The sequence below is a fragment of the Scardinius erythrophthalmus genome, assembly GCF_964197995.2.
Source record: "Scardinius erythrophthalmus genome assembly, chromosome: 11".
NCBI classification, from domain to species: domain Eukaryota; kingdom Metazoa; phylum Chordata; class Actinopteri; order Cypriniformes; family Leuciscidae; genus Scardinius; species Scardinius erythrophthalmus.
This window is the reverse complement of record NC_138231.1, coordinates 5,481,749-5,500,110: the sequence shown is the minus strand read 5'-3', so window position 1 is coordinate 5,500,110 and position 18,362 is coordinate 5,481,749. Positions and strand designations below refer to the sequence as shown.

At 38.9% G+C, this 18,362-nt stretch overlaps 1 protein-coding gene across 1 annotated transcript; it reads left to right on the top strand.

The window, feature by feature from the left end:
• rab10 (RAB10, member RAS oncogene family) lies at positions 1-18,141 on the top strand. The gene is made up of 6 exons (XM_081379084.1): positions 1-655; positions 11,739-11,799; positions 12,810-12,948; positions 13,945-14,034; positions 14,451-14,552; positions 16,997-18,141. Exons 1-6 carry the CDS (start codon positions 529-531, stop codon positions 17,081-17,083), a joined length of 606 nt encoding a protein of 201 aa, XP_081235210.1. The 5' UTR covers positions 1-528; the 3' UTR covers positions 17,084-18,141.
• The last annotated feature ends 221 nt before the right edge of the window (positions 18,142-18,362 follow it).

Here is an 18,362-nt window from a genome sequence, read left to right as displayed (position 1 = left end):
AGCCAGACGCTGACGTAGGGGCGGGAAGAGAGGCGTGGCTCTGAAATCTAGGGTGTCGCCGTGGAGGCTCCATTCGAAGGCGACGGCGGTTGGTCGGTCGTCTATGTGTTTGTCCTCTTCTAAACTCCACAAACGGACCCGGTAAGGACTGTCGTAACGGAACCGGCTGTCAAACGAGATCTACGCGGTTCGGCATCGCTGGGATGAAGCGGAATAGCTTTCATTTAAATCAGATCGCTGGTGTAGTTTGAAGAAAGAAAGTCGGGCGGAGGAGCCATTTTGTCCCGACAGTGTGTGAGAGAAAGAAATACTGAGACATTAAAAATACCAAACAGCACGCTTTGAGAGGAAACACGCATCTTAAATACATCCTTCGGAATATAAAAAGAGTCTACAGAGGAAATCAACGCAATTCAGCTGCGAAGAGACTGTCCGGCGTGTGTTTTCGGATAACAGACACACACTTTCCATTTAACACACACTTAGTTTCTATTCGCTTCTCATCAGCGTGTGTTTATAATAGCTCAGATGGCGAAGAAGACATATGATCTGCTCTTTAAACTGCTTTTGATTGGTGATTCTGGGGTGGGAAAGACCTGCGTGCTGTTCCGATTCTCCGATGACGCCTTCAACACCACCTTTATCTCCACTATAGGTGAGGCACACACACGAATCTACCCGGTCTGAGGGTTTTAGTCCTTGTTTTGGGTGAGAAATGCGGTTAGATGTGTGTATACATGGTGACTAGGCCTTGATTCTGGGCTTTAGCATGCTAGCCGGCTAACTGATTCATATCAGCTGAGTGAATCACCTCAGTTGATTCAGAATCATGTTGTAGAATTGTGAAGCTTGTTCTGGTTGTCTATTTAAACACCGTCCTGTTTTTTGGATCATTGTTATTGTTGAGGTTATTTGGCTAAAGTTCGCGCCACCATGCGAGTTGATTGACAAATAGCAATCTGATGCCAGAGGATTTAAGTTAATGTTTTTTCAATGTTTAATATGTAGCCTAGTTAATATTTAGTCCAGATGCGATCTATACATGGTGAATTGCTTAGGTTAAATGTTCAAGCGGCCTGTTACATGCAGTAACCCCAAAAATCCATCACTCCTAAGTGTTAAACCTGTTAACATACCAGTACAGAACATATTTACTGTGCCACTAGTGCGTTTACCCTGTCAGTTTGTTGAAATAATCGATCATAAGTTATAAAAAAATAATAAAAGCATAAACAGTTCAGTAATGTGGCGTCATCTGCTGCGCTACTGCGCATGCGCATTTATGCCAATAGAGTGTTTGCCAAACTTTGTTCTCTATGCTAAACCAGTCGTTTCAGTATGATATCATGGGAAAGGCACACTTGAGATGGGTTTTTGCTAGTATTTGTGTATGTTTATTGTAGTTTTTGGGTTATGGCCAGGTGTGAGAGTTGCAATCTTTCAACCCTCTCATTAAAAAAGTACGTTGAAACTGTATCACTGTACTGAATTTTTATAGTATTGTTATGCCAGGGGTTTTCCAAGGTATATTTCGAGTGGACTGTGTTTAGAATCCATAGTAATACCGTGCAAGCATCCTGAAAGGACCACGTTAAATTTGATTTGTTGTATTTGAGTGTAAAGTCGTTTTCTTGCTTTCCTTTAGCTGTCAAATTCATCATCTGTCACCTGTCAATCATCATTTAACATGTAAATGCAAGATGGACAGCTTGTCTTTATTGCTGCAGATGTTTGGACGCCATTGTTGCGATATAACAGACTTTCTATCCTCACTCTCCCTCTCCCTCTGTGTTCAGATCCCTGGAAGGTAAATGCAAAAAGTTAACGTTAAAAAGAGAAGCAGGCCGTACCTGTTAGATCACAGGAACTACATGAGGATGTCATACGGCAGATGCTCTTGAACTCAGTTTACGGACGGCAGGGTCATTTCTCTGGGGGTAACAGGAGATCTCAGTGTCACACCAGTTCACGGGGCAAATTTAGACACAGCCGGCCCTGTCCGTTTATCTTAAAGAACTGACACTATATGCTCTCTCACACTGACATTTTGTCTGATTTTAAAGAGTTTTGGCTGAAGAAAAGCTTAAATCTTGTAACTGTTAGATGTTACTCACAACATGAAATCAAAATTGAATTCAAGTATTATTATTATTTAATATTATAATTCAATTATATTTAGGTCACTATTTTCTTTATATAGATCTAATATTTTTGGAGAGTATTTATTATATATGGTCTTGTTTACACCTGGTGTTAAGATGCGTTTTGGTCGATCGGATCACAAGTGGACGACACTAAATAATACAGGTGTAAACGGGGTCTAAAACGTTTTGAGCTCGTCCACTTTCGACCACTTCCAGAGGTAGATGAAAACACATTAGACCGGATTTCTTTTAACGCTCATGTGGTCGAATGTTTTCAAACAGCCACTAAAAACCGTCTACTCTCCGTCTACTGATGTAATGTGGGAACATTATGGGAAGAGCTCTTTCCAGACGGGATTTAACTTTAGCTGGAGACCCAAGTTTGGTTTGAAGATGAAAAACGTTCCAAGCTCAATGTTCTCTCACCATTCCTGATGTCTAACACACACTCACAGCGTTCAGCTGGTCTAGTGGCAGTCAGAGCAGAAACTAAAGCTGATCTGATGTCCATTAGATCAAAAGATCTGAAAAGCTCATACATTTACCAGCCCATAGACCCTCCGCCTGAAGAAATCAGGACAGAAGTGATTGAAAGTGGACAAAAGAGACGGATTAAAACACCAGGGGCCTCATTTATAAAACTTGGCGTAGGATTTGCGTCAGAAGTGGCGTACGGATGAAACATAGGACGTGCGTACGCACAGAAATATTCGGATTTATAAAACCGTGCGCACGCTCGTCCTACGCAGTTTTCCCTTAATAAATCACAATCAATTCTAAATGTAGCGCAGCTTTTGCGGCTTCATGTCACGCCCATAGTTGTCCATAAATAGTCCGTGAAACGCCCAGAATTAATATTCATCGATTGCGAAATCATGGCAAACACAGAGAGGAAAACCAAGAAACGTAACTTCACTCACGTCATTACGCATTGTGACGGCATCATGCCATTTTATTACCATCCATTTGATTGCATCTGACAAGCTACAGATGTGTTATGAGGATGAATTGCATAACATGCCAGTATTATTGCAGAACATATTTCACTTTTCTTTTTGCAAATATGTGTTAATTTGAATTTCTGTTGTAATCTTCGTTTGATTTTGTTTGTTTTACACTGCAGATCGATCAAACGGCTGTTCGTGTAGGCTGTTAATTGTAAGACTTGCTTTGTGAAGTCTTCACGTTATTATGAGAGGCAGTAGGCCTATTGCCATTTCTTTTACACAACGGTCTACAGTTTCACACACTTTCACGTGTTTGTTCCATCTGCCGACGGTGTCGGCATTTCTCATTTCACCCGTTTTTGTGCGTACGCCTGGGTCAGACCTTGCGTGAAGGACCGCACATTTTCCCGTCAAGTTCGCTTTTTATAAATACCAATTATTGCGTAGAGAGTGGCGTACGCCTTCTTTTGTGCGTACGCAACGTTTATAAATGAGGCCCCAGGTGTAAACGGATATGTGTCTCCCTCGTCCACTTGTGAATCGTGATCCACTATATTTGCATGGTTTTTGATAATGTTTAAGTGTTCTAGTATGCTGGCCTGTACAACCAATTTATGTGATGCATGTTCAAGCTTGTTCCTAAAAAGAAAAGAATCAAAAAAGAAATTCAAATTGGCTTGGTTTGCTTATATAATAAAGGTTTTCTGGTTCTTCCAGGCTATTGTGAGTGATTCATTGGCGCTTGTTATACTAATTCCAAAGAAAAAGCCTTTGATCCGAAATGTAGCTCATAACTTGTGCTTCCTCTTAAACGACTTTACATTTTGTAAATATATGACATCACATGGGCCATTCAGTATTGGTTAATGTAAAATGGTTTAATCTGTGGTACAATCTGCTTGTTTTTAGTGACGCATAACTAATATAGAAGTTGAATAAAGTTACTGTCTTTGGTTTGGACTGATAAAATCCTGGATATGATCATGATTAGGTTTGAAAACAAATATTGAGCTGGTTTCAGGAAGGGCAACGGTGTGTGTGTGACCTTTACAATGGTGTTTTTATCTCTTTACTGTGAGTCACATGACTGCTCACGGTGTGTCAGGTGACCACATGATCAAACCTGTGGCTTCCTGTTGCCATCAGCAAGTGTGTGTGATCAGGTGGCACATGTAAACTGTCAGCAGGAGGTTGATGTTCTGAAATGCCAGGAAACTGTGGTTGACGTGATCAGATCAGTGAATCCACATTCACACTTGTATTTCTCTTCTACTCCAGTTCATTCTTTCTGTTTTCTCTTATGTTTCTTTTGGTTGCTTTTTTAAAATCCCTATTTACTTTTTCCTAAATGCATGTTCCTGGTATTATTCTCCATGTTATTCCAACTACGTATAGTTTTTGCAATCTATTTTATTTTATTTGAAAATTCTGTCATTAATTACTCGCCCTCATGTCGTTTCAAACCCGTAAGATTTTCTTTCATCTTCGGAACACAAATGAAGATATTTTTGATGAAATCTGAGAATTTTCTGTCCCTCCATTGACAGCTAAATAAAAGACAGACTTTTATTTACATATAAACATTGATATTTTATTCCACAATTGATAATAAAATGACTGAATTTTCATTTTTAGGTGAACTGACCCTTTAAGTTTTGACCAATGACAGACTTGTTTCAGGAAGGTTGTCCTTCATTTGACTACAAACTTTCATTCCTGATGGATAAACTAAATTCTCACCTTTCATATTTTCCTTTTTTAAATATCCTGTCACTTAATAATAATAATATAGGTTATGAATGTCATTTCATGTTGACTTTAAGTCCATCTCTCTCTTTCTTTCTGTTGTAGTTCAGGGCCTTAAAATACTCGCCGGAAACTCCCTGCAGTCCCAAGAGAAAGATCACCTTACATGCTCACACACAAACGCAATTCTTAACCACATTTGCACTATTAAACTCATGATTTATTATCGTATAAACTTCTAAATGCATAAAAAGTGAGCTTTATCTCACTTTTCCCCTTTCTGACTGGCAGTAGTGCATTCTTTTTCTTTGATTGACAGGATCTTGGCTCAGTTGGGCGGAGCTTCAGTCTTGACCCCTGAGGGGCCCCACAGCTGCAGAGGCTCATGGGAAGGGGTCTGATTGGCTGCCTGTCAGGAACCCTTCCATGTCCTTTGTGTTCAGAACTCGTATAACCCAAGTTTATTTAAACCAGCCTCACATTTGGTGCTGTACTAGCCAGTACAAACCAGACTTCTTCTCAAACAGTTTACTCACCCTTACGTCACTTTAAACCTGTGTTTTATTTTCCTTTGTTGATGTAGGGCAGAATAATATAGATTTTTTTTTTTCATCTTAAACATCTTATCTTGAGTTCCACCGAAGAAAAGCATGCAGGTTTTTAAAGATGTGGAGGAGAAGTAAATGATGGCAGAATTGTCACATTTTGTCGCCGCATTAGCATGGCTCAAACTTTCTGCTCTTAAAGCATGAAATACTAGACTGCTGTTTTTGAGTGAGTGTGACTTTGACATGTTTCCAGAGGTTAAACTATGAGTGTGTGTCGTGTTTTTACATCTCACGGTCATCAGAGTTTTCACTCTTTATTCTCTTTCTAACTCCGTTCTCTGTGGTGGTTTATGTGTATTGTATGAGAATGACTCAGTCTTTGGCTGCTCATTTGTGTATCATTTCATAAAGCAGCTCCCACCCATAGTGCAGCTGTGTGTGTGTGGTTTGAGTTCTGTTAAGCATTACTGCTAAATATGCTGGTCAGTCTTTCTGCATGTCAGAACTTGGGGTGTAACGGTACACATATTCGTACAGAATTTTTGTTACGGGTCTTTCGTTTCGGCTTGCCTGTATACTGAATAAATGCGGTTATTTTAATATGCGTGGAACTTCTGTGTGCAGAATTAGATATCGATATACTTTGATGTTGCAAAATACGGAGGAAACCAAGTGTGCAGCTGTGGGAAAAGTAGCCTATGATCCAAGTTGTTCTAAACATGACACGTACTTTATATTAAGCGCTTCAAAGTTACTCATAAGCATACAGTTTAAAACGGCATGCCCTCATATCAGACACGAATGCTGCTTGATGCGTTTGAGACATGTTTTCCTCAACACATAACTTGCTTCTTATGGGTTTATGTTTGTGTAAAGGTTAGAAAGATGTTCTTATTTACAAATAGAGCTGTTCCAAAAACTGTGACTTCAAAACCAAGGTATGTCCCGAACCATCATTTTTGTGTACCCTTATAGGCTACTCCTTGTTAGAACATTAAAACACTCCAAATCCTGTTTAGACTATTTGGTGACAAAATGGTTAGTGCCTTTACAATGCAGTTGCTGATGTGTTAGGCTGTTTTGTCGTCATTTGAGTGATCGTTTGGATGCTATAATGTATTCAAGTGATTTAGGTTGTTACTATGCCATTTCTAATTTGTTTCGAGTGGACTCGATTGTTGTATGCCATTGCTGAGGTATTTTGAGTGACTTAGGTTAGAGATGCCCTGGTCGACTGGTGGGCGGTTTTTGCTCCAAACACACGATTGGCAACTTGCCGTTTCTTTTGTTTTAGATTGGCCGTTCTTAGTTCCGGATGTGCACTCAAACTGCTTTACAATAATTTCTGTAAACACTGGCTAGATGGGACACGCTAAAGACGGACTCAAAGAAGAGAGGAGAGCACAGATGCATCAGCAGGGAACTGTTTGTGATGCTCAAAATATTAGAAGAAAAATATAAATTGAATTGGAGGGAACTGACTGACTGTCTTCAGAAAAGTTTCGATGGCATTTTCGTTTCCCCTTACCTCTGTATAATGCCTATTAAAGTAGCCTGGATGCCAGCCGAACGTAGCCCCGCCCACAACATTTGAGGTCGGGAAGTTCGGTCCGGACTTGATCCGTTGAGGAGCAACTATGCTCGAATCAGCTGTTCGGACCAATCAAATTGTCAGAGTGGATTTTATACGATGATGGACTGATGATCAACAGTGACGTATTCATCCATGTCACCAAAGAGCGCTTGTGTTGAATTCGTTTACAACTAGGGCTGTCACTTTACGTTCGAAAATCGATTGCACAATCGATCGGACCAACCAACACAAGTTTCGAAAACGAAAATAGAGAATCGATTTTAACAGTCTTTTCTCGGAACGCGTCCAGCTCGTCACGATACGCCCGCAGCGAACGCGCATCACACAGCAACTCTGACAAACACACATTATACTTCTGCATAATGTTTCTATTTTTACTACAAAAATGTGAATTCTGCCGGTATTCAGACAGCCTCATGCATACAGATACAGATTCAGGCTACGGTCTACAATCGCCTACGTAGGCAACATTTGTTAACCTTTTAAAAATTGACTTTTCTAACCATAAACACAGGCATGTTGAAGACTGCAGTGATGTTTTTCATTCATGCTATGGCAATCCACTCTGCTTATTGCTTTTCGAGAATGTTGCACTCCTGTTTGTCATTGTGCACGAAACTTCACACCAATAAATCATCAGGAATATTGCTGACTTGTGCGCGTTTCAAGCGCCGTCTTTACGTTCGTCCTAATGCCTGTTAGTTGTCCGTGGATTTGCCCATATTTGGCGTTTAAAATGGATTCAATGAACACTTATGTCTCAAATCGAACAGGATTTTTTCACAAAAGTGACAGCCCTATTTACAACAAAGATGCCGCCATCGCGTCTGTTATAGAAGATATCGACAGCGCATTAATTTTAAAAGAGGAACAGAGAACCGCGATCAAGGCATTTGTCGATCGGAAAGATGTTTTTGCCATCCTTCCTACGGGATTCGGCAAAAGTTTAATTTATCAGCTGGCCCCAGAGGTCGGCAAGAAGATGGGGCGCAAAGAAAACCCTGTGGTCATTGTGGTTTCTCCGTTGCTCTGATTGGTTGTAGGTCTATCCAATTGAGTGCAGAGGCATTTTCTTTCCTGGTTCGGTTGAAAAACATCCCTTAATCACAGCCCAATGGAGCAGTATCAGACTCATTCTGACTAGAATCTGAGTATGACGACGTCAGGCTACTTTGGTACAGCATTAACCAAGGAAATGCTATATCGCTGCTGTTCCATAAGCGCCACCTACTGTCAGAGTGTGAATTTGCTTTTTCATTCACTTCGTCTGTAGGTTTTTTTTGCGTGTGCAGGTACAGTGCGTTTTATGTAGGGATGCACCAAAATGAAAACTCTGGGCTGAAACTGAAAATTCAGGATGCGGACTTGGCAGTAAACGGCAAACAAATAAATGAATAATCAAATAATTATTAACACTCAAATAGCTAAAGCTGAGTTGTACAAACATTTAAACTGCACATAAGGCAGTTTTTGAATTGTTTTTACTCCATTTGTTGCTGAAATATAAACATTTAAATGGCAATAAACTGTAATAACTTGTTTTCCTGATAAATTTATCCAAACATACATTAAAAAAATGAAGACATCACTAACAGGTTAAGTAAAAATACTATGAATGTGGAATACAGTGCACATATTTAGCAAAATGATCTTCTCTAGAGTTTATGGACATTGAATAGCTTTCTTGAAATGTAACCTTAAGTATAGGCTAACATACAAGCCGTTTTGACGTCTTTCCTTGGTTGAAACACTGATTGAGTGATTGCATGAGACAGGATTCATTCAAGTTGTGATGTATCTGTCGACATACCTTCCGGTGTTCACCCATGTTTATTTCATGCTGTAACTAGTAGTAAAGAGGAGATGAGATGATTGGTTCTACTTCACAAGCGCTTGATCTGAGGCGCTACAGCCATCTGCCATATTAAAGAGATTTTATTGATATTTATTGTTTGAAATTCACAATAAAATCGAAAGAATTTTAAAGTTGAGACTTGGCTTCATATTAACAGTAACACAGCAAAAAGCTTTTTGCGATTATTGGATTGCAGGCGTGTTACAAATGTTTAGTTAAGTTTTATTCACGCTACGCATCAACAAAAAACAGCACAGACTAAAAGATTTTAGATTTAAGAAACCATATCATTACCGATTAAAATCGGTAGGCTATATTGTCTATTCAGAGCTAGTGACACGTTTAACTGTTGTAGCTTATCCACAGTGTGCGCGAAATAAATGCTGAACACAGTCAAAACATGCCATCGGAGAAGCGCTAATCAAATGTCTGTTTCATCACTGATTTCGGCCCTCCAAAAAGCATTTTAGCCCAGAACCGAAAAGCTGTTTAATTTCCAGAGGTTTTTAATAATTTCCAGTTGGCCTGTAATAGTAGCCTGGAAATCCAGACCTAAATCTGAAAGATTAATGGTCTGGCATCGACTAATGAAAATCGTCCAGCTGGAGGGGCGGCACCAAGCATGCATTTGAAAATCTCACTGCACGCAATTGGATAACACTACGACCAATCACAACAAGCCCCATATGCTTAGCTACCAGCGGAGCTAACTGGTAGATTATACTCTTACCGTATCCGGTCGGCAAAAACGCCCTTCTTGCAAAGGAACGATTCGAGCGCCGTCTTCTGTTCCTCTTTTAGATAAAAAGACGTCACAGCGCTGTCGTCATCTGTTTAGCTCGCCTCTGGCCCGCCTCTATCAGATAACGCGATGTGATTGGTGCAGCTCGGATACAAGGGCATATTTAATGAGCATCATTACTCGACGCCAGAGTAACTCGCTGAGCAAATTCAACTTGTGCTCTCGTGAGAACTCTGTATTTCCAGGGTACTGTAATAGAGCAAATAAACAACAAATAAATCTGCTCAAACAAAGAAAAAGAAAAAACGGCAACCGGTGCGTCCCCTAATTTACGATGTTACTATGTAGATGCTATGGTATTTTAATTGGATTAGTTCATTAGTATGCCATTTCTATAGTGTTTTGAGTGGATTAGGTTGTTGCTATGCAGTTGCTGAGGAAGGTTGTTACAGTGCGGTTGCTAAAGTGTTTTGAGTGATTTAGATTATTACTAAGGTGATTTTAAGTCGTTGCTAAGTTTTTTTTTTTTTTGCACATTGCTTATGGTTGCCAGGGTATGGTGGGAGTTGCTTACTAATCCAAGTTTCTCTGCAAACATCAGTTTTGTGTGTGTGTGTGGCAAGGACAAAGTAGCTACCAGCGATCTGTTCAGGTCATTTTCCAGTGTGAATTTGTCTGAATGCTTTTACTGTGCAATTGGGCCATTAAACTCTCTCAGCAGTTTCACAGATGAACCTTTCCATTCTGTCTGCGTGCCCGTGTTAGTCCGTGCTAGTCTCATCAACACACGCTGCTAGTGTTCTCTCTGAACGGTAGAGATCTCTCTACTCATGAGCAAACACTGTAATGCTACTCTGAGCTGCTTAAAACTCATGGTTTATATCTTTACTTTTAAATTTAGGAACATGGTAGAAATGCCCCATCGATAGGCTATTGCTATAGATAGTGTAGTGGTTTCTTGATGCTTTTCTGTGTCACACTGAGTGCTCAGTCTTGTTTCTCATTTGAAAAAGCTTCTCCCACGCTAAAGCCCTTAGAGGCAAATTTTCACAAGTCATGATTTTTGATGATTTTACAACAAATTAATGTATGCTATTGCCTACACATCCCACACTTTTACACTGAATGATGAAAATTCAGTATTGGAACTAAACCATAAAGAGCCTTATAGGCCTAATATAGTCCACTCATAAAGCTTGCCGCAAAGCACCGGCAAAAGTAATGATTATGAATGTGTTGAAAAAAATCACAAGGAGACATTTGAATTATTTATTAATAAATTACTGTTTTCTGAGTCCGTATAGTAAAACCGGTGCCACTAAGTTCCACAGATGGTGGCGCAAGCACCAGATTTGGTAGTGCTAGTGGATTTGTAAACACAAAATTACTATTGTTTTGCATTAATAAGTACAGTTGCTAATAATATTATTTGTTTGTTTGTTGGAAATTTGACCGCAAAGCACTGGGCTTGAATTGAGATGCAGATAAAATTTACTTTTATTAAAAAAGGAATTTGCAAAACCTAGGGAAAATTTAAATATCAAAAGTATCAAATTTAAACGTCAAATTTGATCACGCAGCGATATTATTAATACTGAGCTGTAGCATTGCTTTATGGAGAAACAAGTATGTGAACTTAGCATGTTTCCCGAATCTCTGCAAACATACTATGGAATTTTTGTGCTTTAGTACAGTCAAAAACATTACATACAGCACCTTTAATGTAGTCATTGTTGTAGATAAGGCAAACTTTCTAAACCATTAACAGTTGTTTTAACTAAGCCAGTTAATGTGCTAAAGCTTGCAGTGATTATAGCAAATAACATTCTACTTGGAAAAAGTAGCGACTCCATTGGGATATGTGAAGAAGCTCTTGAGCTTCAGCCTCAACATTCTGGTCAAAAGAACATGCTGGTGGTTCAGGAGGAGAGCAAATCCCCCACAATCCACTGCAAACTCATATTCAGATCCGACTCTAATCAAATATGAAAAGCCTAGGTGGATCCAATCAATTTCCAATGAATAAAATTCAGTCCTGTCATACTACATTTTCCCATTGAATATTGTGTTTTACTCTAGATTACAGAAATAAATCGGGGTTTGTGAATGCAGTTTCTTTTAAGTGTCTTTCTTAAATTCCTCTTTCTGTTCTGTCTCTTTAGGAATCGATTTTAAGATCAAAACAGTTGAATTGCAAGGAAAGAAGATAAAGCTACAGATATGGTAAGTTCTCAGTGTATGTTTGCATGGTTTCATATTCATAACACACATTATACAAATAGATAATGTGATATGTAAATGCTTTAAGTTAATATTTAAATTATATTTACATTTTGAATAACTGAAAATGATATAACGAACCAAAAGTTTCACATTTTTCTGGGAGAAAAAAGTCTTAATGGTTTCTAAAAGTGAACAGCAGTGTTTTACTGTAGCATTACATAAAAAGCAATGTCACAAACCTGACAATGTTTAGACTAACAAATAATATTAAAATATCACCAATTCTTATCTCAATTTGGTAATGTCAACTATATAATACCAACATCAACTATATATATTACATCAACTATATTATCAATTTTATATATTGTTCAGTTCTAGTTTATATGCAGGATACAAAATGAAAACTTCACTCAAGCATGAAGAGACTTGCTAACATGCAATTCAGAGACTGATCTACTGGAAAAATGTTGTTCTTCATGGTTTCATTTCGGTGGCTTGTGACCTGGAATGTGTTGCCATTCTGTTATGACGACAGTAAAAGAAAAGAAAAAAAATGTTGGGCTTCCTAGTAAACCGGTTAAAAGTGTCAGGTAGTGCAGCAATGTAGGCGTCACCATGACACAGTTCACTGCAGATATATAAGGTAAATGCACATAAATAATTCCATTGTTGCTGCACATGAGTCGCACACACACATCGATACACTTTTATCAATTAAATTAACAACAATGCATCCCTAGTTTGTTCTTATGCTTATCGTCCCAGCACTGTTTTCCATTTTGAATAAAGTCTGTGAAATTGCCTTGTAACATTTAGAAAGACAAGCGCTTGACGAGCAAGTATAGTGGACTGCAACAGTTGCTGAGGTGGAATTAATTGGTGCTGCTTAACAGCTGATCTGCTATGGTCACCAGCTATGGCCAACCGAAGTTTAATTTGGGTCCTGTGTGTTTTATGATCCATTCGATGCCTGGGCTGGACTGACGTGTTTGATTGTGTTTGTGCAGGGATACAGCGGGACAGGAACGGTTTCACACCATCACTACCTCTTACTACAGAGGGGCCATGGGAATCATGCTCGTATACGACATCACCAACGCCAAGAGCTTCGAAAACATCAGCAAATGGCTCAGAAACATTGACGAGGTCAGTCTCCACACAACATTACTGCAACCCTCTGACAACATCAGAAAAGACACAGTCGTTCAGGAAGTGATGTTTCAATAGGATTGTGTGTTTGAATGGAAAATGTTGCGATGTTGCGTTGAGAAATTTACTTGAGACCCAGATTTTACGTTAGTCAACAAAAGTGTGCTTAAAATGAAGAAAATGTATTAGCAATGTGAACTGCAAAAGCTTAATGCAGTGTTATTTTAGTATCTTTGATATATTACCATATATATTATAGTTTTTAGTAATATTTTGATATTTGAATATTTTAATTTTAGTCATTGAGCCACGGTTATTAACATGACATGGCCTCAATAGGAAAATGTTGGCCAATAATTGACTGCACAAAACACATTCTGGTCAAGTGAAATCACACTGAATGGAGTTTTCTATTACATGGCATAGTTTTGTTTTTGATTTTTGAGACATGGATTTGTGCCCAAATTTGGTTGCAGACACACCTTTTGACCAAGTGCGTTCTTCTAGCATTTAAAGGTCAAGCCCTTTTATTTTACTAGTCTGACTATGCATGATCATATGGTTAGTTGCTATTTATTATTTTATTATTATAAATAGAACAGACCTGCGGCCCAGTTTTGAGTTGAGAACCGCTGGTGTAGGACTTTTGAAGTTCCAGTCCTGTAAATACACCAACTTAAAGATATGTAGCCGTGTAGTGAAACTGCTGACTTTTTGAATTTCAGTGTGATTCATGCAGAATTTCCCAACAATCAGCAATTTCAAGAGAATTCATATAACGAGACTCCATTAGGGATGTGGTTGTGTTGTTTGGTGGCGTGTTGTTCATATCATCAAGTCACTTGCACCACTGTTACAAAACTAAGTTCCTCAGTACTGTTTTTTTTAAAGACTTCCAAAGCCACTTTAATTTGCACTGTCAGTCAAAAATGTCACTATTTGTAAGGATAGTATAAGAATGCATCGTCTCAAATGTGTGTATGTTGTTTGCAGCATGCTAACGAGGATGTGGAGAGGATGCTGCTAGGCAACAAGTGTGACATGGAGGACAAACGTATCGTACCAAAAGCCAAGGGAGAACAGGTGAGAGACTATGAATGGGTCTGGATGGACAATTTGTCCACTAGTTTTTGATTAACAAGGTTAAAGATAGTCAAAATGCATACATAACAATTACTGAAATTAAATGTATATTTATATACATTTATTATGTACATAATATTTGAAATTAATTTGAAATAAAAAATGATTTGAACTTGTTAAAAAATAAATCTGCAACTTCTTGATTCTGTAATTAATTAGAGCGTAAATTAATAAAGACGCAGAATGGGAGCTCAGGCGCTGGTGTTCTCCGTGCTTTCAAAATAAAAGTCCCATTCATTAGCCAAACAGAAAAACTTTGTCAGCCGATGCCAATTATATATATAAAAAAGGGCCAAATATCAGCCTTGGCAATATATCAGTCGACCACTATTAACTGTTCTTGTGCTGATCCTCAGATCGCCAGAGAACACGGAATACGCTTCTTTGAGACAAGTGCAAAAGCCAACATCAACATCGAGAAGGCGTTCCTCACGTTAGCAGAAGACATTCTCAGAAAGGTGAGTTCTGGAATCGCTGACTGATATCACAATCGGTATGATTGAGCTTAATGCATTTAAAGGGTTAGTTCACCCCAAAAATGAAAATTATCCCATAATTGACTCACTCTCAAGCCATTCTAAGTGTACATGACACAATCTGAGTTGTATAAAAAATTATTGTTGCTCTTCTCAGCTTTATAATGTGAGGTTTTTTTTTTTAAACCCAACAAAAGGGCTTCCATCCATCATAAGTAATCCATACGGCTCCAGTGGGTTAATAAAGGCCTTCTGAAGCGAAGCGGTTTATAACTTCATAACTATAATCACTGGCTTCCGGTAACGGCTGTACGCGAGTCTAGTTTCAGCGGGAGAGTCACCTCTGACCTGACGCATGACGTATGACTTTGACGTGGCGTAATCTTAGGTGAGAGTAATGTGGATATTTTTCTTACAAAAACGCATTGCTTCACTTCAGAAAGCCTTTATTAACCCACATGATACATATGGATTATTTTTATGATGGATGGATGCGCTTTTTTGGGCTTCAAAATCTCAGTTACCATTCACTCCCATTATAAAGCTTGGAAGAGCCAGGATATTTTTTAATATAGCTCCGACTGTGTTCGGCTGAAAGAAGAAAGTCCTATACACCTAGGATGGGTTGAGATTGAGGAAATTCTGATATAATTTTCAGTTTTGGTTGAACTATCCCTTTAAGCAAAAACACTGCAATGCTAAAGAGCATCGATGTTGTTTGACTCATAAATTCACAGTTACAGCAGCTGACCTCTCTCGTGTATTCAGCTGGTGTTTACTCATCCAGATACTTTTATCTTAGAGCAGAAACGAGTCTGTATGTTCAGAATCATAATTCATCAAGATGAGCCACATCACCTCACTAAATAAATTGCTTTGTGATTCCCTGAATCCAAATTGAATCACTAAAGATTTCCCACCCCAGTTCTGTTTCTGGTGATTTGAGAAGCTGATGAATTTGTGTATGTCTTTGACGACAGCCAGCTCTTAGTTAGTGGAATTGTGCGTTTCCCTGTCAACAGTATCAACACAGCAATGAATACAAGCTCTCTAAGTTGTTTACGTTCATTATTTTGTAATGTTGCGTGCTTTGAGACATGAGGTAGTTTAAAGGGTAACTCTCGCCAAAATGCAACCTAGGGTCTTTTTGTTAATCTACCCGAGGAAAACTTTTGTTTAAAAGCATAATTAGAAGCATAATTAGAATGGAAACGCAACTTTTAAATTTGACTATTTTCGTTTTTCGGTCAAATTGCCTTTTGAATGGGAGTGCTTGGGGCACTTCTATGATAGCATCAAAAAGCGCTATTTTTAAAACACTAAGAAGGCTCGACACAACATGAAACTGTGCTCTCAGTATCACCAGAGGCTCTACACATGAACTCCAGCATTGAGGACATTGTTTGTGTACACAGAGTTTAATAAAAAGAAAGGTTTTGAACAACTCACTGTAGCTGTGTCCGCCCGCATTTTGCTGGAGTTCATTTAGCACTCCCATTTAAAAGGCAATGTGACCGAAAACAAAAATACGGTCAAATTTAAAAGTTGCGTTTCCATTCTAATTATGCTTTTAAACGTTCGCCTCGGGTAGATTAACAAAAAGACCCTAGGTTGCATTTTGGCGAGAGTTACCCTTTAACACGTCTCTTGTGAAGCTTTGCCGAGAGCAGCTGTGTGTGTGTGTGCCTTCATGTGTTTTGGAGGAGGTGTGGCTTTGGACTGCGATTTGCAGGGAGGGTGGGATTGTATGATGGCAGGTTAACGTTAGCATTTCCCAGATCACCTCCTGCACCTTTAACTTTTTTGGATCTCTCTTTTGACTTGGCCATATTTCTAACATGCTGTCAAACGTGACACTCAACAAACCTAGCCAGTTCAGATATTTCATGTGTTCTTGCTCAAGCACACCTGATGCAACTAATGAAGCCCTTGATTAGTTGCATCAGGTGTGCTTGAGACAACACCTGCTTTGCAGATTTGTGCTGTTCAGGGGGTTAAGTCATTAAAAGTTGCATTTTCAGTTGAATTTGAGGAAACGACTTGAAACATTTGTTGTGTTGAGTTATTTCAATGACTTTTGTTTGATTTGTTCAGTGCAAACATCTGAAAGTCTGTAAATTTAGCCAATAAACCTGATTTGCAATGGGGATTGAATAATTTTGATTACAACTGTAAACCATTAATAGGTTGATTCCAGTGAAAAGTATAAAGATTGTGGCACCATCAAAACATCGCTCTGTTTGTTTGAACATCCTGATCAGCCGGACTGCGACAGTGACTCAACCAGTGGTGTGAGTTTGGTGCTGGAAACCAACCAAACAAAGCCGAAATGATCAAAACAAACTTGAGTTGGCGCCAAAGCTCAAAGTGTGAGGTTTACATGAGCAAAATCTCTTTTTTAAAATCTATTCTGTGTTTTTTTGCAGACGCCCGTAAAAGAGCCCAACAGTGAAAACGTGGACATCAGCACTGGAGGCGGAGTCACAGGATGGAAGACCAAGTGCTGCAGTTGAACAGACACAGTTACTCACACACTTTACACAAACACACACACTCACACACAATATGTTCTTCTATATCCCTCTTTTTCTCTCTCTCTCTCTCTCTCTCTCTCTCTCTCTCTCTCTCTCTCTCTCTCTTTCACTTATCCCTCATTTCTGTCTAACACTCTTCCGTTCTGTCCTTCTAATGGGATTCTCTGTAAAACACATCTCTAACGTTTCTCACACTCACGACTGCTTGCTGACATCATTTTATTTCTGAAAAAAAGTAAAGAGAGTCATTTCATGTTTCTTCGTACTTATTTTAAAGATTAAAGAAAGAATGAAATGAATTTAAACGAAAAACAAACTCGCATTCACCACTACATAAAGAGCGTCAGTGGACCTGGAGACGCTGTCCGTCGGCACAGAGGAGCGGCGTAGCGTTCAGTATGACATCCTAGATGAAGACTTTTGTCCAGTGTTTTGGGGTTAGTGTTGTGTGTTAGTGTGAGAGATCTTCTCTAGATGTTTTTTTTTTTTATTTTTTTTTTTATTTGATTTCTTTCGTCCGGTGCCTTAATGTAGAGCCTTAGAGCTCATTCCCCCTCAAACACATTTAAACACCACTTTTCTGTAACATATACACACATATATACACACACACACATACACACACACACACACTGGTCCTCTCCTCTCTGCTTGACCTGCTAACTCAACCCCACACAACACACGCCCGAGTGGAACCATCTGGATTCAACCATTTTGCTCAGAAGAGAATGGCATTATACATTTTTTTTTTTTTTTTAAGTTTAGTTTGTTCTTTATTTTTCAGAATGACTTGTTTTATGAATCTCCTCAATGTATTTTTGTTTTGTTTTGTTTTGTTGTCCCCCCCCCACTCAGTTACTCATTCTCTCCTGCATGCTGGTTTCTTTGGGTTTTTTGGGGTCTTTTGTAAGTTTTGCCATGTTTGTAATTCACAGGAAGTATCTCTTCTAGTCCAGATACGTGTCAGGGAGGGGAGCGTTCTCTTTGGAAATTCAAACGATTTTGCAGATCCATTAAAAACAAGCTTGTTTAAGTTACATGTTGGTCCCGTTTATTCAAGCATGGAGGGTTTGTAATGGCGAGTGTGTGTGTGTTTTAGTTACTGTGAGATGCATAAGACCACTGATCAATATGGTTTGTGAAGTTAAAACATTCCGACATATTCCGGAAGCCAGTGATTATAGTTTATGAAGCTTTAAATATGGATATTTTTCTTATAAAAATGCATCGCTTCACTTCAGAAAGCCTTTATTAACCC

Coding starts and splice junctions, on each gene's coding strand:
- rab10 (XM_081379084.1), top strand. CDS start 529: ATGGCGAAGAAGACATATGATCTGCTCTTTAAACTGCTTTTGATTGGT. Junction 656..11,738: donor CACCTTTATCTCCACTATAG/GTGAGGCACACA, acceptor CTGTCTCTTTAG/GAATCGATTTTAAGATCAAA. Junction 14,553..16,996: donor CAGAAGACATTCTCAGAAAG/GTGAGTTCTGGA, acceptor GTTTTTTTGCAG/ACGCCCGTAAAAGAGCCCAA.